Source organism: Punica granatum, chromosome 1 (genome assembly GCF_007655135.1).
Source record: "Punica granatum isolate Tunisia-2019 chromosome 1, ASM765513v2, whole genome shotgun sequence".
Classification (NCBI taxonomy): domain Eukaryota; kingdom Viridiplantae; phylum Streptophyta; class Magnoliopsida; order Myrtales; family Lythraceae; genus Punica; species Punica granatum.
Genome location: NC_045127.1, coordinates 3,298,088 through 3,322,620, shown reverse-complemented (window position 1 = coordinate 3,322,620; position 24,533 = coordinate 3,298,088). Strand labels below are relative to the sequence as shown.

Genomic DNA, 24,533 nt, shown 5'->3' with positions numbered 1-24,533 from the left:
AAATTATCATAAAAAATATTCCACTTACCAGGTGCTCAGTCCCCAAAGCTCAATATTATATTGCCGGGTAAAAGTGGAAATTTTTACCCAGCTCAAATTGGGCATGAATGAAATTTAGAGAGAAATGGCGATTAAGGAGAAGCAAATAGGCACAAGGCAAAATAGGTAAGGAAGCATGATTAAGGAGTCTAAAGCACAGAAGTAGCATTTGCAAGAGCAAAGAGCAAGTTGACCTATCCAAAAAAAAAAAAAAAAAAAAAAGGGCAAAGAGCAAGTTTGTGTCTAGATTGTCCCCCCGAATGTATATATTTACACCATTTCTTAACAAAATAACCCGGGTCCGTGAACGGAACGAAGTCAGAACTGAATCCTCGATCGCAAAATCTAGTCATACGTGAATCCAATGAAGACGGACCGTCAATCATCGATGTGGACTGATGGGGTTCACCTGAAAGAGCACCACAATCAGCGCGGATCGGACAATAGAAGCCCCAAGTTCAAACCTAGAGATCGGAGCATATATTCTGATCTTGAAAGGACCAGCCAATATGATTCGATGATGTCGTGAGTACGAGCGACAGGCATTACCAGGCAAGAAGCTCAGGGATTTTCTTTGGGCTCCGGATTCTCCGAGACGCTTGGACTCCTGTGATCTTTTACCTTCGCCTCACCCTGAAAAGAAATTTGATGGGACACTAATGTATCGACCTCGTCACGTACTAAAGAAGGAAATTAAGTTGCGTAACCTTGAAAGTCAACCTCTGTTACCTGCACGGCATTGGATTTTGCCAGAGATCGACTCAAAGGTTCTGAAACACAAACAATTCTCGGTAACTGCTCGATATCCCAACCAAGAACTCTGCATACAGCCCGCGAGTAAGCCCTGTGAGCCTTTATCTTTGTCTCCAAAACCGTGTTTGTATGATTAAGGAGCCCGACGCAGCCCTTGAACCTCTTCCAAGCCTTCTTATCAACGGCTGCACAGACGAGACAACAAAAGCCTCCGCTGCTGTGATTGTTCTCGTAGAAACTCCTCAGTTTCTCATCCTCCGTAAACAACTTTACGAAAAACTTGAATTCCTCACTGTTCCCAGGATTGCGATCCATGGTGTCTTCTCCGGTGTCTGCTTCGATGTCCTCCTCGTCAGTCAACTCATCTTCATCTTCGTCATCTCCATCCTCATCAAGTTCGGGTCCATACTTACCGCGAAAGAAGTTCCGGCAAGCCTCCAAGACCTTTTGCTCAGCAGCTAATTTCTCTTTTTCCTCAGCCGATACCGATTCTGATGAAAGCTTCGGACTTGGCCACTCTGATGCTGGTGCATTGGGACCATCTATGATATCCTCACAAGGCCATTCAGCACCAGAGGCAAGCAAAGGTGCAGAATCCTGCATAGTCAGAGTCAATCTTATCGATAAGAAGCATTCAATCGACGTATACTACTAGAGGAAGAAATTAGAATTTGGAAAAGGACGAGTTCCAAGTCATAATTTATAACTATGAGCAAATAAATGGTCAAGAAGAAACATATACCTGAATACTGGCAGAATTAGATAAGGACTGGCCTAGAGTTTTCGAGATGCTGACAATTCTGGGAAGCCCTTCCATGTCCCAACCAAGAACCTTACACACAGCCCCTGCATAAGCCCTGTGAGCTTTCTTCCTAACCTTCCATATGGTATTAGAATGCTGAAGGAGCCCAATGCAACCCTTAAACCTCCTCCAAGCCTTCTTCCTCACCGAACCACAGACCAGACAGAGAAAATCTCCGTCTCCATGACTGTTCTCATAGTAGCTCCTCAAGTTGGCATTCTCCGTAAACAACTTCACAAAGAAGTTAAATTCTTCAGATTCCCGATCAATCAGCTCATCTTCATCCTCGTCCTCCTCTTCCTCTTCTTCTTCATCCATCCAATCCCACTGGTCCTCCTCCTCATTATATTCAGGCCCATACTTGCAGTGGAAGAAATCTCGACAGGATTCCAAAACGTTCAGCTCTGCAGCTAGTCTCTCTTTCTCCCCAGCTGAAACTGAATCACCCACCAGGTCTGATGGAATCTTCAGACTCGACCACTCAGATTGTGCTGGATCAGTACCATCTCTAATGTCTTCACGCTGCCATTCTGAGCCAGAGGTGCACAAAGGTACAGAATCCTGTATTTATTATCATATCAATTAAAGGTCGCGAAAGAAACAAGACTTTGAAGTAGTTCTACGTGTCAAAAATATTGGATAACACATCATACTAAACAATCGAAATAAGACTAATACCGGCATAATGGTGGAGTCCACTAAAGAGCTAGTCAGAGGTTCAGAGATGCGGACAATTTGGGGGAGTTTATTGATATCCCAACCAAGAACCTTGCACACATTTCTGGCATAAGCCCTGTGAGCTTTCTTCTTTGTCTTCCATATAGTGTTTGAATGGTGAAGAAGCCCAGTGCAACCCTTGAACCTTCTCCAAGTCTTCTTCCCTAACCCAGCACAGACCAGGCAAAGGAAATCTCCATCCCCATAACATTTCTCGTAGTAATTCCTCAATGTAGAATCCTCCATAAACAACTTCATGAAAAACTTAGATTCTTCAGATTCTCCTTCTCCTTCTTCTCCTCCTCCTTCTCCTCCTTCTTCATCTGTCATACCATCATCTTCATCCTTTTCATCACAATCAAATTCAGGACCATACTCATGACGAAAAAAATCTCGGCATGCTTCCAAGACCCTTTGCTCGGCAGCAATTCTTGCTACTTCCTCAGCTGAAACTGAAATATTAGAAAAATCTGATGGCCAATTTGGCCACTTACGTACTGCTGAATCAGGGCTAGTGGTAACTTTTCGTGAAGGCCATTCACCACCAGAGGGTATATCATCCTGCATTCAACGGTAATTCTATCAGTCTGAAATGAATTTCAAGGCTGCAGAAGAAGAAAAAGCAGTACTTTAATTGAATTATAATTTCTTTGAAAATCTTATTCTTGATTTGACAAGAAAGTTTACTAAATCCTTTACTCCGCCTCTTTTGAAAGGAACACCAGATCGACATGAAAAACAAGATTTTTGGCCTACAATCTTCTCACCATTTTATCAGTCAATTCCTCTTTATTCACTCCCATGTCCTGATTTCCCTTCTCAAGATTCTCAATGGATTTTTGGCACAATAAGCTCCTCTGGAGCAGTTTTCTGTTTAAAAACGGATAATTGGCACAAACCCAATATCCAGGAAGCAAATTTTTGCTGCAAAATAAAAATGACCAACCCTGAGAATTGAAATTTCATTGGTCGTCTGTCCGTGGTCAAGAGCTTGTCCCTCTCTCTTTCACCATTTTCAAGGTTAATGTTCACGTTCTTGACACTGTTATCAGTCACCCTCGATACAGTCTTATCATTACCAGCAACTTCCACATTATCGAGCTGAAAATTCTAAAATCGACACAATTTACAAGGCTCAAAAACAGCAATCGTCAAACTATGTGAACAATCACTTCACTTACCTGCAATGCAACTGCACTAGCATCATCCTTCTTGACATCCAAAGTCTCCTTAGACTTGCACTGCAGAATCAAAGTCGACCTCAATTTGCAAAGCAGAGAAATTCCAGGTTGAATCAAGCGGCATCAAACATTTGATGAATGCACTGCCTACCTACCTGTAATAATCCTGAAGTATCTGCTGCTGAAACTTTCTCACGAACTTCCGAGCTTTCCGTGGTCTCACACTTCTGCAAAATCAATGGCTCAAGTTAAACCAACAAACCTACAAAAATTCAAAATCTATCATTTAGTAAGTTACCTCAAGATCACCCGAACTTGCCAGAGAACGACTAAGGGGCTCTCCCTTTACCAAAATAGCGGGCAGCCTATCAACATCCCAGCCAAAAACCTTGCATATCACCAACCCAAGAGCCCTATGGGCGCGCCTTCGATTAGTCTTTGCTATCGACATGGCATGCTGCAGTAAACCCTCACAGCTCTTGGTCTTCTTCTTCCATTGCTTCCTGTCCCCGCCACACACAAAGCAGCAGAAGTCACCGCTCGCACTGTTCTTCTCATAGTAATTCCTAAGCTCCCTGTCCCTCACAAACACATCCAAGAAGAACTTGTACTCCTCAGTATCCTCCAAACTGCCATCCTCGGCCACATCGTCGTCCACCTCTGCTGCTTCCTCACTGTCCGACCCCGCCGTCCTTGCCAAGAGTTCACGGAAACTATCCGAGACCCGCTGCTGCATTTGGAGCACCGCCAGCTGGGCTGCCTCCTCTGCAGTGGGCAGAGTCCGGGAGGCCTCGGGCTTATGGCGAGCCCACTCAGAAAAGCCCGATGAAGGGTCGACCTTAGGCACTGGGACGGGCCACTCCGCACCGCCACCGGAGGGCTCTGCTGCCGCCGTCAAAGAGCCGTCATTCCCGGCCATTCCGTTCTTGTTTCTGCTGAAACTAGACACCCGCTTGAAGGGGGTGGGGTTTGAGAATTGGAGTGGGTTCGACGATTTCCTTCGACGGCCGTGTGGGTTCGGCGATGATGAGCAATGCTGCAGAGAGAAGTGGGGTTGGGTTATCGGAGGGACGGGGACAGGGTTAGGGTTTCTGGGCAGACCTTGGTGCCACAGAGAATGGAGGTAGATGACTTCGTCTCTCAGTCTCTGCTCATAATAAGGATCCATAAAGTTTCAGTCTGGAAGACGAAGGTCATGCAGGCATAGAAAGGAAGAAGGGGACCGGAGCTGGAAAAAGTTGAGGGGCATAAAAGTCATTAAAAAAATACGAGGGTTAACTTGAATAATAATAAAGTTGAGGGGCAAATTTGAATGATGTCTCATTTATCGACGGTATAACTTTTCAAAAATTACGGAAAGGTTATAAAAGTTAACTATTTGCAGAGAACTCCTCATCATCGTCTTCAACAGAGCACTCCGTCTTCTTCTTCCTCTCCCCTCGGCGGTTCCATGATCAGCCATAGGATCAGAGAAGCTCCATAGCTGAATTCCATCTTCCTCCGCTTTAATACTTCCGTGAATTCAACAATGGCTTGAGGTGACCAGCCACGTAGAGAGCAATGTCCCGACGGAACCACACGACGGAGCTCGGCTGCATCGCATGCGAGGAGCTGAGTGAGCTCGGTGCCGGCAAGGAGGGATGGCTCGTCGACAACCCTAGCCTGCTCTGCGCGCTCGACACGCACGCGCTCGCCCTCGCGAACCGCTCCCTCGTCCTCGTCGTCGGATGGTCCGATCCGGTCTCCCCTCGGGTCAAGATCCACCCCGACCTGTCCCCGATCGAGGCTGAGTTTATCAGCGCCATCGAGTGGCTGGTATTCGATGACATTCGTGTGATCGCGATCGGCACTTCTCGTGGTTATCTGTTGATTTACTCTCTGGACGGCGATTTGATCCATAGACAGGTACTGCCATTGACATTGAATTGACAGTCCATATATCTCAGTTAAATGATCTAGTTTGCCATGAATAAGGAGCATACCTTGTGAGCTCTTCAGGATCACTGAGAGATGTCATAAGCCGGTATAGAAGCTCCCTATATTATCCTATGTGCATCTTAAGAAGATTATGCTCTTCCACTAGTTCTCCTGGACTTATCCATTTGCTTTCGGTGGTGCATTTCTAGAACAGGTATTGTATTGTAATTTGATTCATCGATGGCGAAAAAGGAGATCACTTTCACTTGTTATGAAGTGGCTTTAGTTTAATTTGAAGCACGGCTATACATTTAACCATGCTTTTGTGTTCAAGCACGTGGTAACTATAATTCCGCGGCAAATCTGAAAACCGTCAGTACAAGCAAAATGTATTCTTTTATAGTCGGGATGAGCACGTAATTTCATCAAAGTAGATATTTGGATATTGGCAGGTCTTGGGTAGCTGCATTTTGTGCTAGTGTGATCTTTAGCCGTTATTTTTGAGATCTCTATCTCTATTGCATTCTTAATCGGAAGAAACGAATGATATCGGTTCATTGTGCCTCCACTGCTTATCCAGTGACCTAATCTTATAGTTTTCATATATATTAGGGAACTTTTTTCTTTTCTATTTTTGTGATTGGTGATTTTCGAACTTTTTCTGATTTAACATTCATGCTGCACTGCCTGAGGTGATGTTTGATGGATATCTCATGTCATTTGGACCTGTACGTTATGTTGACTTCAGATCATACACACTACTCGAATCTTAAGGTTAAGAGTCCGGGGGACCAAGAGAGATTTGGCCCAAGATGCTTTGGCAGAGGAGGTCTGTGTGGTCATGCCTGGTGTAATTGCTCGTTTTGATGGCTCTGATATACAGGTGAATGAATCTTCGTGTGGCATAAACTTAATAAAAATCAGTTTCATTTTGGATAGAGTTAGATTGTCATGCTCTTGTTTTCCAATTTGAAAAACCACTTGAAGCATTTCATTAGAATATATGCTGTATTTCTTGTTGTTCAAGATGTTAGATCAAATATCTAATATTGTTAAGAAAACCTTCTAATACCCTTTCTTGGGACACAGAGCATGCTGCAGAGATGGTTGCAAGAGACGCATGCTCGGTTTTGGGATGAAAGCCCTAAAAGATCTTTAGAGGATTCGGGGAACTCTTTTGGGAGATTACCTTACCAGTTATGGAATGTTAATAAGTATGGGTTGTGTGCTGATGCTGCTATTACTGGCATAATGCCGCCTCCTCTAATGGAAGTGCAGGTAATATTCATGACTATTGATTTTTACTGCTAAGTGATTCCCATCATGATTGCGGTCAAGTGACTCTGTGTTGTTGCGCACTTGTTTCGGAAGATGTTATATGAGATGCAAGCGTTTTGTCCTTTCTACTATTACTGTACTTGTTCCATAAATGCTGACCTCCTGTTTCATCTATTGAACAATGATAGCTATCTGAAATTATTCTGGTATTTGAATTCAGCTGCTTTTATTGTTGGGCAGTCAAGTCACCGATATTATTGTGCAGTCACCATTGGAGAGGATGCAGTAATTTCAGCATTCAGGTAGGAAAGATGGCATTCTCCTCACAAAATTTTCCTTGACTCTACTTTTTGGTACTAATGAATTGCTGTAACCTCAAATATTTGTGTCTCAAATTAAATCTAGCTAATGGTTCTTGATTGTCGTGCTTTCTCTGGCTGGTTCCTGATACTTAATGGTTTTTGTCCCTATAAAGACTTTCAGAAGACAGAAATAGATCCATTGTTGGAGCTATCCTGTCCAAGGTTGTACCTGCTACATTTTCAACAATAGCTTCAGTTTCTAAAATGATATGGCGAAGTGGATCAGCATCACCCAAACAATCAGAAGTGAAACCGCAGGCATTTGCTCGAGGTAAAATTGTTAATCTTTTGCTATTTATTTAACTAGTACTAGTTATACTACAATTAAATAGGTTGGCGCCGTACATTATGAAGTTACATTCCAATCTACAGGAATGTAACACTTAAATGCTCGGTATGAGAATACCATAATTTTCTTGGTTGCAGCCTCTCCTCTGACATGTTTGAAGGATTATCCTCGGAAGGGTGAAAAGCTGACGCTATCACCCAGTGGGACATTAGCTGCAATAACAGATTCGCTTGGTCGTATCTTGCTCTTAGACACTCAGGCTTTGGTGGTAGTGCGACTATGGAAGGTCATTTCTTCATGAAACTTATTAGCTAATGATTTCTTCCAAATATAATCATATTCTCCCTTTCACAATCAATTTTCCTTGTTTGCAGGGTTATCGTTATGCTAACTGTTTATTTATGGAGATGCTAGTTCATAAGAATTCGAATTCAGCAGGCTCAAGTTTCAATTACTATGAAGCAACAAAAAGTGACTATTGCCTGTGCTTGGCTATTCACGCTCCTCGAAAAGGAATAGTCGAGGTACCCATGTTTTCTTATCTACCTGGCACTTTTTCTCCTTTTTCTTCCACCCACCCCCCCCCCCCCCCCCCCCCCCCCCCCCCCCCCCCCCCCCCCCGCGGGGGTGAATTACTTGCCAGTCATAGCAGCATGTTGACAGGAAATGGATCACTTAACATGGTGTGGGAGCATAGTTTCTGTTTTCAAGTCTGGCAAACCCTATTCCAGCTTATCTGTTCATTCTGTTTCCATCTTGTATAATATCAAAATTTGTATACGAAACCCAGTCTGCACACGAAGGGGAGAGAAATTCTACCGAATACAAAAGTAGGTGCACCTTCCTGATGGTAATAAGCTTAAGCATTTCAGGGAATCAGCGGGAACATTCTTCATTGCTGTTCCTTAAGAAGTTCGAATTAAGCATCTTTTCCTTAAAGAAAGGATGTAGCATCCTTTTGCGTTAGGCGTGAAGTTAAGCCTTTACCGTTCCTGGGACTCCTAGATCCAAAAATCTCTTGGATTTTATATGCTTCCCGTGTGTCCATTACTGTCTAAATTTCAATAAGAGTGGATTTCCTTGTTTCTCAGCCTTTGAAGGTGCTATGTGCAGGTTTGGCAGATGAGAACAGGGCCCCGTCTCCTAGCCATTCCATGCCCCAAAGGAAGCAAGATATTGCAGCCCACGTACAGGTTTGAATGGACATCATCCTCTCCGTACGTGCCCTTGGAAGTTTTCCTTTTAAATGGCGACTCGGGTCAAATATCTGTTCTTAATCGGGTTCTCAACTGAAATCTTTTCCATGCTATTCTAGTTCTCCCAATTCAAAGAGGAAAAATCGCATGATTTCTCACTATTTGCTATGGAAGCATGTACATTAGTCATTGAGCAGAAAATGCAGTTTCAGTTCAAAACGCACTCTGTGTCTGCATCCTTTGTTTGAAGAGATTTCTATCTGCAACATTTATTTTGCATGTATCTCTCCATAAAGAGCAAGCAATGACGTTGAGGCTGTTGAAGTTTTTCATGGCAATCTGCAGATTGGATGGAACTAATTGCACTGTCCAATTTATTAGGTATGAATCTCTGGTACCAATTCGCGACGATCCTAATACACCTTAATGAACATTCCCTAAGAAAAATAACAGCCATAAAGTGTCCTTCCATAAGATTCCATCAGTCTCCAAATTTATTACTCCATCACTAATACCTGGCACTTTCTCGGTGAAAAAAAAAATCAGAAATTTCCAGTTTAATCTTGAAGTGCATGTGGTGGGTTGGGCCAAATCGATCGGTTGATACATGGAAGGTTCCAAATCAGAAATTTCCGATTCAATCTCGAATTGCACAGTACTTCCATAGTCACTCCATATAATCGCTGTCCACAGTGATGGAAGGGTCCCATCCCCAGGGAGTAACCATATTAGATAGAAGAAGAGTAAAGAGAGCTTCTCAACTACCATCATTCATGACTCCCTCTTCCTCTTCTAGTTCTAACTTCCTCGTCTTCCTCTTCCTCCACCACCATATGCTGCGCCCCCCCCCCCCCCCCCCCCCCCCCCCCCCCCCCCTCCGGCTGTCGGCAACAACCTCCACCATACTCGCCTGCTCTGCCCCTCCGTTGGATTCACTTCAACCTTGGAGACCGACCTGCCAATGACCTTAACTGACGATCTGCCTAGCCGCTGCTTCAATGTCACAAAGCCCATCGACACACCACCCGCGAAGCCATGCTCCTACCTTGTCCTCCACCACCAGTCGCCTTCACTTATGGCCAGCCCCCTGCCTTCGCCGACTACATCCCTCCCTCCGACAATGTCTGCCCTCCCGGGAGTTCGCCAAGATCATCCTCGAATGGACTGCCACATGCTGTGGCTGACAGTTCGACGGGATCTTTGGTGTCTGGCTCGGAGGTGTTGAGCTCCTCCGCAGCTGCACTGCTGAGCCGCGGGGAAATGGTATCATCTGGGGATTCTGGACTGTCGACCAGGAGGACATCACGAGGTACCATTCCCTCCTCATGAAGAGCAGCACGTCAGCTGTTTATCTTGGCAACCTCGTGGATAAAACCTACACTGGGATTTATGATGTTAATACAGAGTCGAAGAAATTTAGTATTCCGCAGAATGTGTATCGGGATGTGCTGGAGGTTTACGTTTCCTTCCATAAGAATGATGAGTTCTGGTACGGGAATTACCCGAATGAGTACATCGAGGCAAATAATCTCACCTCAGTGGCGGGGAATGGGCTCTTCAGGGAGGTCGTGGTAAGTCTCGATGGAGCAACCGTGGGCAGTGTTTGGCCTTGCACAGTGATCTGCACTGGAGGAATCAACCCTCTCTTCTGGAGACCCATCACCGGAATCGGTTCCTTTGATCTCCCTTCATACAATATCGAGATGACGCCATTCTTATCCAAGATACAAGATGGCGAAGTCCATGAGTTCAGTTTCACCGTCACGAATGCCCTCAATGTTTGGTACATAGACGCAAATTTGCACCTTTGGCTGGACAAGAAGAGCACAAGGACCACATCGAAGCTTTTAAGCTACAGCAGTGCTCCTCTAGTCTATTCGTCGAAGTTGGCCCCTTAAGGGCCAGGACGGGCAGTTCCTAATAGGGGCGAGAAGGTCTATCTCAGCCACTGGATGGGTTGAATCCTCTTACGGGAGGATCACGACCCTCTCGACTCAAAACTTCCGCTTCAGCAACGACATGATCCTGGAGAATGAAGTGAACAACCAGATAATTGATCAGTAGGTCCACTGCAACGATAAAGTCGACCTGAAGACAGGGTGCTCATCCGTTAAGTTCATCCGCTCTTACAAGAAGTTCCCAATCAACTTCAACACCAACGTCTTCGACCAAGGAAACCATACTTTATCGGTTGTTACCAACCTTACCTTTGCATTCAACGAGAAGAAACGCGAGAAAGCGGCTTCTGGAGTTTCCTGGAGCAAACTGAGAAATGTACAGACGGCAGAGGAATATATGGTCGCCAAGAACAACTTGGTGGTTAGTGCATCTGAGCGTACAACGGAAGTATACAAGTATGATAGCGACAACGGCTGCTACTTTAGGAACGTCAGTAGCTCGAACTACACGATCCTCTACGATGACGTTGAGGATAGTTGTGATGGGGGAAGAACGCAGACCCCTCTCCGATACGGCCTCAAGAGACACGGGACCTTTCCGTTTCGAAAGGATGTGTCTCGGGTCAGAGACCACGAAGGGAAAGAAAGTTGTCTAAGATTTGCCTCTCCTTGGAGCCAATTCATCCGGTCACCCGAAATTGGATTGGGCACAATTTGTTATGTACGGCTATGTCCTAATACGCCTATACCTGCCGTGGAGTGTCTTACAAGACACCTTTCCATGACAATCCATCAGTCTCCCAATATATTACTCCACATATTCGGCTTTCTCAACCAAATTCAGAAATTACCGATCTAATTGCAAAGGAAAAATATCGGAACAGGCCGAATTGATCAGGCCAGACATGGCATGTAAAATATCCAGCACACCTTGTCATATACTAATGGAATTTAATACGGCTAGATTCGTTCATATAATCTTTAGTTTCCATATAATGATTCTTCCATAGGGATCTGCTCCACAACACCATAAAAGTCCGGACAAGATACTGATGGAAAGGCGGGCCCGAACCCATCAAAGACAACGTCAGAGGGAAAACAGAGAGAGGAAGGAAGCTTAACAGTCGAGAGAAGAGTGACAAGAGTTTCTCAACTACCTCCATACCCATGGCTTCCTCTTCCTCTGCCCCTCTCCTCATCCTCATCCTCCTCCTCCACCTCCCCTTCCACCGTATTCCCTTCACCGCCGCCAACAACCTCCACCGGTCCCGGTCCCTCGGACTCGATCTGACCTCAGATGCCGCTCTTACATCGAACTTAGCCACGGTTCCGCCCACTCGGTTCTTCGAGGTCACCAAGCCCATCGACACCCTGCCGACGAAGCCTTGCTCCTACCTTGTCCTCCGCCACCAGTTCACCTACACTTATGGCAAGCCCCCGATCCTCGCCAACTATTACCCTCCCTCCGGTCACGGCTGCCCTGCCCGGGAGTTTTCCAAGATTGTCCTCGAATGGACAGCCACGTGCCGTGGCCGGCAGTTCGATAGGATCTTCGGTGTCTGGCTCGGCGGGGTCGAGCTCCTACGCAGCTGCACTGCCGAGCCCCGAGCCACTGGCATCATCTGGACTGTCCAGAAGGACATCACGAGGTACCATTCCCTTCTCATGAAGAATAGCACATTGGCAGTTTATCTAGGCAATCTCGTCGATAAGACCTATACTGGGATTTACGATGTTAATATAACCATGCACTTCTACCCTGCTGCCAAAAAATCCGGTTTTGATGGATTGAATTCGGGGAACTCTGTCCCGGGGTACGGTTCCAAGGCGGACTTGATCCTGCCCATCTCCCGGAACTTGCCGCTGAAGGATGGGCTGTGGTTTGAGATCGAGAATGCTACTGACACGGATTCGAAGAAATTTAGTATTCCGCAGAATGTGTATCGGGCTGTGCTGGAGGTTTATGTTTCCTTCCATGAGAGGGATGAGTTCTGGTACGGGAATCTCCCAAACGACTACCTCAACGCGAATAATCTCACATCGGTGTATGGAAATGGGCCCTTCAGGGAGGTTGTGGTGACTCTTGATGGAGAGACCGTGGGCAGTGTTTGGCCTTTCACTGTCATCTTCACTGGAGGAATCAACCCTCTCTTCTGGAGACCAATTACTGGTATTGGGTCTTTCGATCTCCCTTCCTATGATATCGAGATAACTCCGTTCTTATCAAAGATTTGGATGGGGAGGTCCATGAATTTTCTTTCAGCGTCACCAATGCCCTCAACGTTTGGTACATAGACGCAAACTTGCACCTTTGGGTGGATGAGAAGAGCAAAAGGACCACATCTAAGCTTTTAAGTTACAGCAGTGTGCCTCTATTGTATTCATCGAAGTTGGACTTTAAGGGCTTGGATGGGAAGTTCCTAATCGGGGCGAGCAGGTCTATCTTGGCCACCGGATGGGTTAATTCCTCTTACGGAATGATCACTACCCGCTGGACTCAAAAGTTCAATTTCAGCAACCACATGATCGTGGGGAATGAGGCGAATATGCAAACTGTTAATCAGTTGATCCATTATGACGATAGAGTCGATCTGAAGACAGAGTCATCGTCCGTTAAGTTCATCCGTTCTTACAAGAAATTCCCGTTTATCTACTTCAGCAACATCCTCGACCAAGGGAACGGAACTTCCTTTGAAGTAGCAAATGTTACCTTTGCGTTCAATGAGAACAGGGGTAAGAATGCGGCTTTTGGAGTTTCCAAGAGCAAGCTGAGAAATGTGCAGAGGGCAAACGGTTATATTGTTGTGAAGAACAACTTGGTGGTTAGTGGCTTGGGCAGTACGGCAGAGGTATACAAGTACGATAGCAGCAGAGACTGCTACTTTAGGAATGTCAGCAGCTCGAACTACACGATTCTCCACGATGATGTTGAGAATAGTTGTGAGGGGGGGAAAGGCAGTCCCCTCTCGGGTTCGGTCTCAAGAGACACGCTATTGTCCCGTTTCGAAGGGCAGTTCTCGAGTCTGAGTCCGAAGGTATCTAAAATTTGCGACCTATCCTCAGTGCCAATGCTACCAGGTGCCCGAAATAAATTATTCATCAGACTTCACAAAGCTAACTCCCCCCCTGGTTCTTTGTCTAGATACTCATTGCTGTTTATTAACGAGACAATGATCTTGGCATGCTTGTTCTTTTCCATATTCTCTTGCTGTCATTCTTTGTAAATGCCAGACCTGAAGCTGTATGCTCGGTTGTACGACCAGTTTAGTGGACCAAACTGGTTGAAAGTGCAATGTCGATGTTTATCATATCGCGATGCCAATCCGATTCTTCTTTCCGGAACTCAACAAAACATCTATGCATCGGAGAGCCGGTGTGTGAATAGAAGCTCTGAACTGAAAGTTATTTTTCCTGATATGGAGCTGACCTTAGGATTCTGCATTTCCTCAAAGACGCAGAGTCAATGATGAAATATCATTTACCATTCCCTACTCACCACAAAAGGTTCATTCATAAAAGGGATGTATAATTCTTTATTCAGGGAAAAGATAAAGAGAGCAGCCCCACCATATGTAATGGCTCTGTCATGCTTCCAATTGAATAAAGGGACCATTTCAAACGGGTATGCCCATAATTGAAGTTGCACCGTAAGGATCTCTGGGATCATTTTCCTCGGAAAATTTTCGGTTTGCCCGTTGCAAAACATTTGGCTTTGATAATGAAGTTAATTTTAAAGACACGTGCAGCGTGTTGATTGGACGCAGGAAAGATGGCATTATGTTATATGTACCCCATAATTCTCCCACTTGTTGGACAAATTGGTCTACTTGCCCAGCGAGTAGGTCATTTTGAGAAACCTCTACCTCGTACAGATTGAAATGTCTGAAGACTGCTTAGATACGATTCAGAAATTACATTTAGGAAGCCCGTTGTCTGAACTGGTGAAATCTATCCACTTCAGTGACTCTTAAATATGTGAATCGACGTCTGCCATGGTCGGGCAGGGCTTTGGATGATCTGCAGATTCTTTTCTGCCTTGTCTCCGCAAAAAAGCCGATAAGCAAGCACTGAGTAGAAAGAGAAGATGCCAGAAGGTTCCTACATCAACCTACGACAGCTTATACATTTAATAAAGGAAGTAGATGAAACTAATAGCAGTCTTTTGATTAATGAAATACACGACTTATCTAAAAAAAATTTTAAAAGGACAAAATTGCCTTATCCAAAATTTTTTAAAAAAGAGGACAAAATCGATCAAACGTTGCATATGGTGACATGTAAAATCTAACGGTAAACGGCAATGTCAATCCAGACCATTCATGAAGTCCCGAGATCATGGATTAGGAAACTTTTGTAGGGGCTTGTTTGGATTCACAATAAAAAAATTTTAATTTTAACTCAACACACTACACAATAAAAACACACATTTTTCAAGTCAAAATTTTAACTTTAACTTTAACTCAACACGCTATACAACAAAAATACACGTTTACCAAGTCAAATTTATAATATCATCTCATTTGTCATTTTCCATAATCAAAATCAAAATTAAAATCAAAATTACTTTAACTCTAAAACCAAACACGCCGTTATTAACTTCCCTTGAGATTTGGAGAAATGGCATTTTAGCCCCATTTGTTGAAAAAATATGTACATAGCCCTATTTGACTTATGTGACCATTGACAAAGCTATTGTTTCTAGAAAAAAAATTTTAATCGAGTTCATAATTTATTGAATTTTCTTTTCAAGACAATACATTTAGTTTACGTTGAATGAACCAATCACATTACATAAAATATTCTTATAAGGTCCTTTAAATATAAATATAAATTTTCGAATTAATTTTTACAAATAAATAAAAAATAAATTGGTCAAAAAGGGATGAGAAAGGCCTCTGGTTATGGGTCGGTATTCATTAAATGCAACAAACTAAAATGACATTGAGTGTAATACTTTGTCAAAATAATAACCAACTTCAGATATAAATTCAAAGTCACTTAAAACAAATCTATATATTTAAAAATCTTAAATTTATTTTAAAATTTTAATTTGGTTAGGGTCGAGTTCATATCGAAATTCTCCAGAAACCCTGGACTCGGATTAAAGTATGAAATTGTTCAAAATCAAGATCGAGTATTCGTATTTTGGATCGGGTAGGATCTCAATTTTCCCTTCTACTTTCATCCCTAGTGTTCGAGACGGGCCGCTTCCTCTCTCTCTTTATTTGTCCTCTCTTATCAAAGCTAACCATTTTTTATCATTTATGAACATTTTATGTAGGGTGAACCTTATTAAAAAAAAAGAAAAGAAATAAATGTATGGACTAAAAAAGAAAAAAATTAAGAGTTATGACTGCAATTAGTATTGTCACAAAAATTCATAATTTGGTCAACTAAATCAAATTGGCTAAGTACATATTTTTTTAATAAATTGGGTTAAATCCTATTTTTTTAAATCTTAAACGAGGTTATTGCATTTTTTTTCTATTGCAAAAGAGACCCAAAACCTAATACAATGAAAATAAGAATTTTAAATAAGTTTCATTAGGTATCAAACCTGCAATTTCTAGTTCAACAAGCGAGAACACGTGCCACCCTTTTTTAGGTTATTGCATTTTACTCTAGAATCTTACATACAACTAAAATCTTTCCATAAGTCCGTTTATACTTCATAGAGATTTGATCTGTCCCATCAAAGTAAACATCGGGGAAAACTGGCCTTCTATCTTTGCCACGGGCTGTTGGTTAATCTGGAGTTGGCGAAATAAAGCGTTGTTTGACCTCGATTTCTTCTGCTCGGGTCGGGTACACAAGCAATTCTTCACACTGCCTTGGGATTTCGGGAGTCCTGGGCAGCAGCTCGGGCTGTTGGAAGTGGTAGCAACAAGGATTGGATGGACATTTGCTGATTGAAGTCACCCGAAGATTTTCTCAAGGTGAACACCGATGGCTCCGTCCGTGGGAATCCAGGAATAGCAGGGGCTGGTGGGTTAATACGCAATGACAATGGTGGTTGGGTGATCGGCTTTGTGCAAAATATTAGAATCACTTCTGTCACGATGGCGAAATTATGGGGAGTTCTTACCGGTTTTAGATCTGGTTTGGAATTCAGATTTTCGGAAAGTGATACTTGAGGGAGTCTCCTTGGTGGTGCGCAACTTTATCTCCGGGGAGGGTTGTTGTGCACCCACATTCCCTACTCCAACATATTGAATAACTCAGCCGGCGAACTTGGAAAATCCGTATTCAACACATTTATCGGAAGAGAAACTCGTGCGCGGACTGACTTGCTAGGAGGGCGATTGACTTTCCTTTGGGCACTCATATTCTCCATTCAGCTCTTAATGGGGTCTTACCACTTCTGTTAGGCTATATTTCTTGGGCCTCCATGCCCCATTTTGTCTTTGTTTAATTGCTATTTAGGGCTTTTGTCCGTCTCACCGAAAAAAAAGTAAACATCGGAGAAAAGAACAGAAGAGGAACCCTTCAGTTGAAACCGAAGAGTCAAAAGAGCTTCCTTGACTAACTACCATCTCGTTGACCATTCATGGCTCCCTCATCCTCTACCTTTCTCCTCCTCCTCTTTCTCTCCCTCCTCCTCCACCGTATTCCCTTCGCCGCGGCCAACAACCTCCGCCGGTCCAAATCTCTTGCCCTCAGACGCGGACTCGATCCGACCTCAGACACAGCCCTGACAACGAACTTAACTGCCGTTCCACCATACCGCTACTTCGAGGTCACCAAGCCCATCCACACCCCGCCCACAAAGCCATGCTCCTACCTTGTCCTCCGCCACCAGTTCGCCTACACTTATGGCAAGCCACCGGTCCTCACCAACTACACCCCTCCCTCCGACCATGGCTGCCCCTCCCGGGAGTTCTCCAAGATTGTCCTCGAATGGACCGCCACGTGCCGCGGCGTGCAGTACGACCGGATCTTCGGTGTGTGGCTCGGCGGGGTTGAGCTCCTCCGCAGCTGCACAGCCGAGCCCCGAGCCACTGGCATCATCTGGACTGTCCAGAAGGACATCACGAGGTACCATTCCCTCCTCATGGAGAACAGCACATTAGCGGTTTACCTCGGCAATATCGTCACTAAAACCTACACCGGGATTTATGATGTTAATATAACTATGCACTTCTACCCTGCTGCTGAAAAATCCGTTTTTGATGGCCTGAATTGGGGATATTCTGTTCCGGGGTATGGTTCCTGGGCTGACTTGATCCTGCCCATCTCCCGGAACTTGCCGCTGAAGGATGGGCTGTGGTTTGAGATCGAGAATGCCACGGATACCGAGTCGAAGAAATTTAGTATTCCGCAGAATGTGTATCGGGCTGTGCTGGAGGTATATGTTTCCTTCCATGGGGATGATGAGTTCTGGTATGCAAATTACCCGAATGAGTACATCGAGGCAAACAATCTCACCTCGGCAGATGGAAATGGGCCCTTTAGAGAGGTTGTGGTGACTCTCGACGGGGAGATTGTGGGCAGTGTTTGGCCTTTCACTGTCATCTTCACAGGAGGAATCAACCCTCTCTTCTGGAGACCAATTACCGGTATTGGGTCCTTCGATCTCCCTTCCTACGATATCGAGATAACACCGTTCTTATCTAAGATATTGGACGGGGAGGTCCATGAGCTTGGTTTCAGCGTCACGAATGCCCTCGATGTTTGGTACATAGACGCGAACTTGCACATTTGGGTGGACGAGAAGAGCAAAAAGACCACATCTAAGCTTTTAAGTTACAGCGGTGCGCCTCTACTCTATTCGTCGAAGTTGGACTTTAAGGGCTTGGACGGGAAGTTCCTAATCAAGGCGAACAGGTCCATCTCGGCTACTGGATGGGTTAATTCCTCTTATGGAAATATCACTACCCGCTGGACTCAAAAATTCAATTTCAGCAACTGCATGATCTTGGGGAACGAGGCGAACATGCAGATTGTTAACCAGTTGATCCATTACGATGATAGAGTCGATTTGAAGACGGAGTCCTCGTCCGTTAAGTCGATCCATTCTTACAAGAAGTTCCCGTTTGTCTTCTACATCAACGTCCTCGACCAGGGGAAGGGAGCTTACTTAGAAGTAGCAAATGTGACCTTTGCGTTCAATGAGAACAAAGGCAGGAAGGCTGCTTTCGGAGTTTCCAAGAGCAAGTTGAGAAATGTGCAGAAGGCAAACGGTTATATGGTCGTGAAGAACAACTTGGTAGTCAGTGGATTGGGCACTATGGCGGAGGTATTCAAGTACAATAGCAGCAGAGACTGCTACTTTAGGAATGTCAGTAGCTCAAACTATACAATCCTCTACGATGATGTTGAGAGTAGCTGTGATGGGGGAATCAGGCAATTCCCTCTCAGGTTCGGTCTAAATAGACACGCAACCTTTTCGTTTTGAAGGGCATTTCTCGAGTCCGAGTCCATGAATAAAAAGGAAGGCGTCTAAGTTTTGGGATTCTGCTCGGTGCCAATTCTTCTGGGTACCAGAAATATAGTATTCATCAGACTCGCAAAGCTAGCGCCGGAGGTTCTTTGTCCAGACACTCGTGGGCTGTTAATTGAAAAGAAAACGATTTCGCGATTCTTGTTCGCGTTTCCTATTCTTGCTCTCACTCTTTGTAAATACCGGACTAAACGTTGAAGCTCTGCGCTTTGTATCTGTTTCAAAATGAGCTGTCGATGTCTAATCCAATTGTGACGCTGATCAAATTCTTCTTCATGAACCCAACAAAACGTCCATACATTGCCAGTGTGACAACTGAATGAATTTCGTTAATCCTTGGCACATCTGTTTTCCAAAACTAAGCCATACAGAGAGAATCAGCAACACATCGAAGAAGATCGAGTTTTTCGACTCACCTCGGCTTTCTTGGCAACGTTGTTTAAGCAGCATGGCACCAAATTCCATCAAAAGTACCAGCAGTGTTGTGTTGGTTCCTGGATGGTTTCAATTTGTAGTCTGCTTTTCCAAACCTTAGGGACTATTCTGATACAACTTAATAGTGTGTGGGTGATTTTGGAAATACTCTCAAACTGCAGGGTGCAAAATGAGATTAATCCTGTGAGAAAAACAAAAAGAAAAGGGACCTGAAGTCAAATAGGGAACACTTTTTGCTGGTTCCGTCTTCTTCTCTCCTCTCGAATCACTGATCAGATAAGAGATTACAGTGTCAGCTGCGAGCAAGCAGACAAAGCAGGATCAGACCCAGACCGAGACAAGCAGGGAGTGGGGAGGAAGAAGAAGAGGAGGAGGATGCCCCGAAAATTGAAGCTTTTACAGAGTCTATGTAATGGCGCTCTCTTCTTCAACTCTGCAATTGGGTCCAGGCACAGTGCTTGCGGTTCTTCCCGGCTACACGCCGGACTTCACGACAACGGTCTGAAGGAGAAAGTTTTCGCTTCTTCTTCCAAAACCAGACATGCCCACAAGAAATTTCGGGTCTTGTGTTCTTCTGCGCCGTCCTCTTCTGGTACTGCTTGTCTTTCTTTAAAATCCTTTGAATTGGGTGGTTTCTGCTCTGATTTGCCATTTCTTCGTCTATTATTAAGCTTGACCAAATGATGCATGTCATGTCACAGAATGATTATTGTTGCTGGCTGGTAGCTCCAATTTGAGCTGAATTTAGCAGAAACCCGGAAGTTCTTGGAGCCATGTTTCTATAAAATCTCGTTTCTTTTGCCTGGAATTTAGGATAGTTTCGCATTTCTTTGCTGAAATGTTTGAACTTTCAAAATTAAAAAATCTCGATTGCCTTCCTAACATCCTGTTCTTTGAGGCTGCCTGAAATTGATAAATGAGCAGTGCATTTTCGTTGGCAATAGAAACTTGGTTCAGCTTAGTGAATTGATTCTTTTGTGGGAAAATACGATGAATTTTTCGGAAATAATATAGTATCAGATACTTGAGAAAGGTCTCTCTGCCATTGCAATTCTTATGCTTCGTGGTTATATGCCAACACAGTCACATAATGCCCACATGGTGGGAAAATTCTGTGAAACCTAAGGAACTCCTGTAATTTTGCGCATCACAGCTTTCATTCCATCAAAGATTACTATGGCACTTCTTAGGATCTGAAGACACGGAGACAGAAAGTTGGAACTACTATACGGAAATAAACTCAACCTCAGATAACTCTTACTTTGGCTTACGAGTGCGACACGTATTGGGCATGTTTCTTGAAACGACAAGATTCTTCATTATGTGAATTGATTTTGTTGCCAGCCGGTAAGAGAATGGCAAGCAATCCATTTCTATCTGTTTCATTGGTTTGAACCGATATACAGACCCACTCCTGGTGAAAGGTGCGAAAGGATAACCTGTCATTCGCGCCCCTGCTTCGATGATGGGACAAGCGGGCAGGTACATGACCGCGTACCAAAATTTTGCCAAGAAACACTAGTCCTTTAGATAGAGGTCAGAGACCACCAATCTCATTGTGGAGATCTCGTTGCAGCCCTGGGAGGCTTTCCAACCAGATGAGCGATCCTTTTCTCGGATGTAGTCACCCCTCTACCTGCTTTTTGGTGTCCCATTCGACATTGAAGATGTCAGAGTTCCAGAGACTTAGTCACAAATCTGCTCTGAGGAAGCCCCGAAGGCTCTGCATCCTCTTGACTTGGGGAAGCTTCAATTCGTCAGGGAGTCCTTCAGGATTCTACAGAAAGGGGTATATCCATATTTGTAATACTAAGACTGATAATTACAAGATGACTGCATCTTGGTACTGTTTCATCAGCAGTGCTTGGAAAATGGGGGGAAGTGCCTTTTCACTTGCAGTTCACCCTTTTGACTTGAATATTTTCTTTGCAATAAATTGAAGGGCAGGCTGCTCTCGTAAGGTTTGTTGGGGGCATGATGGACCATCTCTACGTACATAGTAGAAGTGGGAACCACTTTGACCTGTAAGGCCATCAATATTTGGCCAAGGCCATCTCCTAGTATGTTATCTCCCAAGTCGAATCTGGTGCCCACTGCATACAAATATTTGACTGGTGAGGTGGGCAACTCCCACCCCATGTGTGGGAACGGTGGTCAAAACCATATATTGAATAGGCAAGTCCGAGCTACGTATCCCAATCTGTTGCATTATAATGCCCTTTTGTATCTTCAAAACTTCATATTGAAGATGCAAGTTGCAGCTACATATCCCAGTCCTATGTGATTAAATGTTGTCTGATCCTAAAAGTGTTTGTGGGATTTGACTTTGCTCTGGTTATGTCTGATTGATTTCAGCCTATATTCTTTGCCTCCTGTTAGCTGGATTGCTTCTAGAAAAGAAGCTAGAACTATCTAACAAACTTGTGGTTATTATCTAGCTGAGAAATCATCTCTGTGGTGCTAAAAATCAAAGGAGTGAAGCAAATAACTGAACTACAGATGGATCCTGATCAGATAACGGAACTGTTTCATCCTTTCATTTTACTGAGAAATTGCATTCAATCAATGGCGTTTGCGTTCAATCAATGGCGTTGGTTGAGTTGTCCAAGGAGCCACAACTGGTTTTTTACTTCTAAACCCACTTGGGCTTTATCAAGAGGCCCAAACATAACTTGATGCATGTGCTCAAACAATCGGTTTATATAAATCTTTGTTATTTTGTTCTTGTTTTTGTCTCTTCACACGTACCTAAAATGAGAGTGTACGTGCAGATCATAGGCGTATTGAGGCAAAAATGCCTTGGAACGCAACTTGTGTTCCACATCAACGGTAATGGGGACCTTTTGGAGGGGATGAAAGGAACTGGAGTCATGTGATCGGGCTCGATTGGACGATTGATATCACTGATGGGAGAAGAAGATTAGGCCCTGGATTCAGCGTGCAGGGAAATGTGGACCCCGCATGCCTGTTTTCACCTCGTCCCACTCTGACTGACGAAATCCACAGGTCTCTTGTTCTGCCCTAACTTCTCTATATCAGTCAAGTCTTCTCTTTTAGGCATGAATTTTGACCAATGTATACTTCTCCTATGCGGTCACCATTTTATTGTTTAGCTAATAAGAATTAGGTGGAAAAGAGGATTGTAGATGTTGAAGTCTTACCAAGGGCAGGAGGAAGATGAGGATTCATTTGATTTTGAAAAATTGCTTCAATCCGGCCAGTCATTTTCCTCATCTCGAAGAATCATCTAGTTGCCTCATTGTGCCTTGTTGTCCATTTTTAGGAGAAGGAAAAATGGAGATTTCGCTCTGGGTATACTAATTCCAATAATGAAATCAACAATGAATTTTCGTATCTGAATCTGCGACTGACGTGGACATCTTTCTCATGGTTGTGAAATTTGTGGGACAGACAGGACACATACTTAACCCGGGCCACGGTGTCTGTGTCGGGACCCCCAGAAGAAGCAGTGAAAGACTTCTTCGATGTTACCCAAAGCATTGGATTTGATATACCTCGACAGGATCGTGCAGCAGAGGAGACACGAACTGTAGCTTGATATTAGAGCTTTGTATGTGTGTGTGTGTGTGTTTTTTTTTTCTGTTCTTTTCGCATATGTTGGTTAAACTCTAGATCGGCACCGGCGGTTTCAGATAATTCTTTTCTTCTCGGAGTTCCGGGTTTACTATAAGCTTGGAGATAGAAGCTAGAGTTCGTGACTTTCTGCTGACTTGTACGTGCAAATTTGTGGCATGTATAAGTAAAAATTTTGCTGTTATTTGTTCAGTTTCTTTCTTGTCCCTACTTTACGTTCTTTTGGCTCTTGCAGCACCCGAAGAGTTGATTGTGTCATCTGAAAACATATATCCAAGAAATCGAATCGGAAAAAAAAGAGGTCTCATCTGAAAACATATATCGAGAAATCGAATCGAGAAAAAAGGTCTGAACACGATAACTATCGGAAAAGAACAATCTTGATCCTATGCATGATTATGTATTCACTTTTTGCAAGGGAATTTACGTTAGAAAATGTTGATATGAGCTTATATGAGCACGACAGATGCGATTCTTTTAAAGAGACTAAATAATTACAATTTTTTAAAAGTACCGGATAATTTCTTTCCGTTGATCATTGATATAAATTACTATGATGTGATGGAACTTTATGTATGCGTAGTGATCAAAAGGATCACATCGTAGAGAATCAAATTGGCAATTGGAAGAAGTATAGATAGGAACCTAAAAGGGCTCTAATTAGGTCAATAATTGATTGATGTAATATTGACTGAAAAGGCTGAAGAATCCAATTATATCTGATTGGCATTACGAAGATTTGTGGGACAGTTCCCATTATAATTATTTAGGTGGGGCATCATCCATTAATTTTTCGTGATTAGTTTTCAATTTTCTAAATTAATTAACTAGACATACCCATCCATTGCTTGATGTCCTTTTAATTGTGAAAAGTTCATCATATAAAGTTAGAGCAGGGACGTCGTGTGGAATCAATAAATTTCACTCAACATTCACCCCAAAAAAAAAAATCACTCAACACACCTTTCAACATGTGTTAGTGGACGATGCTGCAAAATAAATTAATATGTCCCGTGTTCGTCCAGTCGAAGAGCTACACGATCACGACGGACGTACGATCATGTAAGTATACTTGCTGACAATGACAAAATCACATTATTATTAAGTAAAAACATGATCAGCTTGTATATATATCTTAATAATTCTTATGCGGATATAAAAGCTATGTAATTACGAGAGGAGACACAAGCAAACGTGTATATACGTATGATGTATCTATCTATCACTAAATTGGAAAATAAAGTTTGTCTGACTTTCCTTTTCCAAAACTATCCATAAAAAAATAATAAGGTTAATTCACAACCACTAAATGAATAGACGTTAAAAGGGTAATTATATAATTATAACTATCTACTATCAACTCCTCTCACCATTCTCTATCTCCCCCACTCTCTCTCTCTCTCTTTTCTCTCTTTAATGTGTTTTCTCTCATCCTCTTTGAATTCTCTCAACGCAATAATATATCATTCTTTTCTATTAACTTATCAAAATTGGTAATTTTGACAAGATTAATACATGTAGCATTTAATAATATTTCGCATGCAGTAGTTTAATTTTCAAATTAATTAATTTTAATTCCATGCTTAGCGAAGGTCACGCTCTAGTATATATATTATATATATGTGCATGTTC

The 24,533-nt window shown here is 43.3% G+C and overlaps 4 protein-coding genes and 1 pseudogene across 13 annotated transcripts; 4 read left to right on the top strand and 1 right to left on the bottom strand.

Moving 5' to 3' along the window:
• Positions 1-146: 146 nt before the first annotated feature.
• On the bottom strand, positions 147-4,683 carry LOC116192581. 2 transcript variants are annotated; one of them, XM_031521166.1, is made up of 9 exons: positions 3,791-4,683; positions 3,648-3,719; positions 3,493-3,552; positions 2,273-2,872; positions 1,535-2,155; positions 1,086-1,389; positions 769-977; positions 589-672; positions 147-448 (listed from the first exon to the last, which is right to left on the bottom strand). In XM_031521166.1, the coding sequence occupies exons 1-8, from the start codon at positions 4,658-4,660 to the stop codon at positions 601-603; spliced, it is 2,808 nt and encodes a 935-aa protein (XP_031377026.1). In that variant the 5' UTR covers positions 4,661-4,683; the 3' UTR covers positions 147-448; positions 589-600. The 2 variants fall into 2 exon arrangements, with proteins under 2 accessions (XP_031377026.1, XP_031377025.1); XM_031521165.1 differs by having other exon boundaries at positions 769-1,389.
• Positions 4,684-4,860: 177 nt separating this feature from the next.
• LOC116192585 (rab3 GTPase-activating protein non-catalytic subunit) lies at positions 4,861-8,864 on the top strand. The gene is made up of 8 exons (XM_031521168.1): positions 4,861-5,397; positions 6,158-6,292; positions 6,499-6,687; positions 6,928-6,989; positions 7,163-7,320; positions 7,476-7,624; positions 7,713-7,862; positions 8,452-8,864. The coding sequence occupies exons 1-8, from the start codon at positions 5,053-5,055 to the stop codon at positions 8,629-8,631; spliced, it is 1,368 nt and encodes a 455-aa protein (XP_031377028.1). The 5' UTR covers positions 4,861-5,052; the 3' UTR covers positions 8,632-8,864.
• Positions 8,865-9,386: 522 nt separating this feature from the next.
• On the top strand, positions 9,387-11,387 carry LOC116192584 (annotated as a pseudogene).
• Positions 11,388-11,457: 70 nt separating this feature from the next.
• On the top strand, positions 11,458-13,550 carry LOC116192583 (peptide-N4-(N-acetyl-beta-glucosaminyl)asparagine amidase A-like). The gene is given in 3 exon segments (XM_031521167.1): positions 11,458-12,659; positions 12,662-13,374; positions 13,377-13,550. Coding segments are annotated over 3 exon segments (1,872 nt in total). The 5' UTR covers positions 11,458-11,599; the 3' UTR covers positions 13,476-13,550.
• Positions 13,551-16,929: 3,379 nt separating this feature from the next.
• LOC116208409 (peptide-N4-(N-acetyl-beta-glucosaminyl)asparagine amidase A-like) lies at positions 16,930-23,093 on the top strand. 9 transcript variants are annotated; one of them, XM_031541879.1, is made up of 4 exons: positions 16,930-19,899; positions 20,714-21,096; positions 22,079-22,313; positions 22,719-23,093. In XM_031541879.1, the coding sequence occupies exon 1, from the start codon at positions 16,980-16,982 to the stop codon at positions 18,825-18,827; it is 1,848 nt and encodes a 615-aa protein (XP_031397739.1). In that variant the 5' UTR covers positions 16,930-16,979; the 3' UTR covers positions 18,828-19,899; positions 20,714-21,096; positions 22,079-22,313; positions 22,719-23,093. The 9 variants fall into 9 exon arrangements, with proteins under 9 accessions (XP_031397739.1, XP_031397732.1, XP_031397703.1 ...); XM_031541872.1 differs by having other exon boundaries at positions 22,591-23,093; XM_031541843.1 differs by having other exon boundaries at positions 22,421-23,093.
• Positions 23,094-24,533: the final 1,440 nt, after the last annotated feature.

Excerpts from the sequence above, each read along its gene's own strand:
- LOC116192581 (XM_031521165.1), bottom strand. The coding sequence starts at position 4,660 with ATGGATCCTTATTATGAGCAGAGACTGAGAGACGAAGTCATCTACCTC. Across the intron at positions 3,553-3,647 it reads ATACTTCAGGATTATTACAG|TGCAAGTCTAAGGAGACTTT; the intron begins GTAGGTAGGCAG and ends TTGATTCTGCAG. Across the intron at positions 673-768 it reads CAAAATCCAATGCCGTGCAG|GGTGAGGCGAAGGTAAAAGA; the intron begins GTAACAGAGGTT and ends ATTTCTTTTCAG.
- LOC116192585 (XM_031521168.1), top strand. The coding sequence starts at position 5,053 with ATGTCCCGACGGAACCACACGACGGAGCTCGGCTGCATCGCATGCGAG. Across the intron at positions 6,990-7,162 it reads GCAGTAATTTCAGCATTCAG|ACTTTCAGAAGACAGAAATA; the intron begins GTAGGAAAGATG and ends GTCCCTATAAAG. Across the intron at positions 7,863-8,451 it reads CTCGAAAAGGAATAGTCGAG|GTTTGGCAGATGAGAACAGG; the intron begins GTACCCATGTTT and ends TGCTATGTGCAG.
- LOC116208409 (XM_031541895.1), top strand. The coding sequence starts at position 16,980 with ATGGCTCCCTCATCCTCTACCTTTCTCCTCCTCCTCTTTCTCTCCCTC.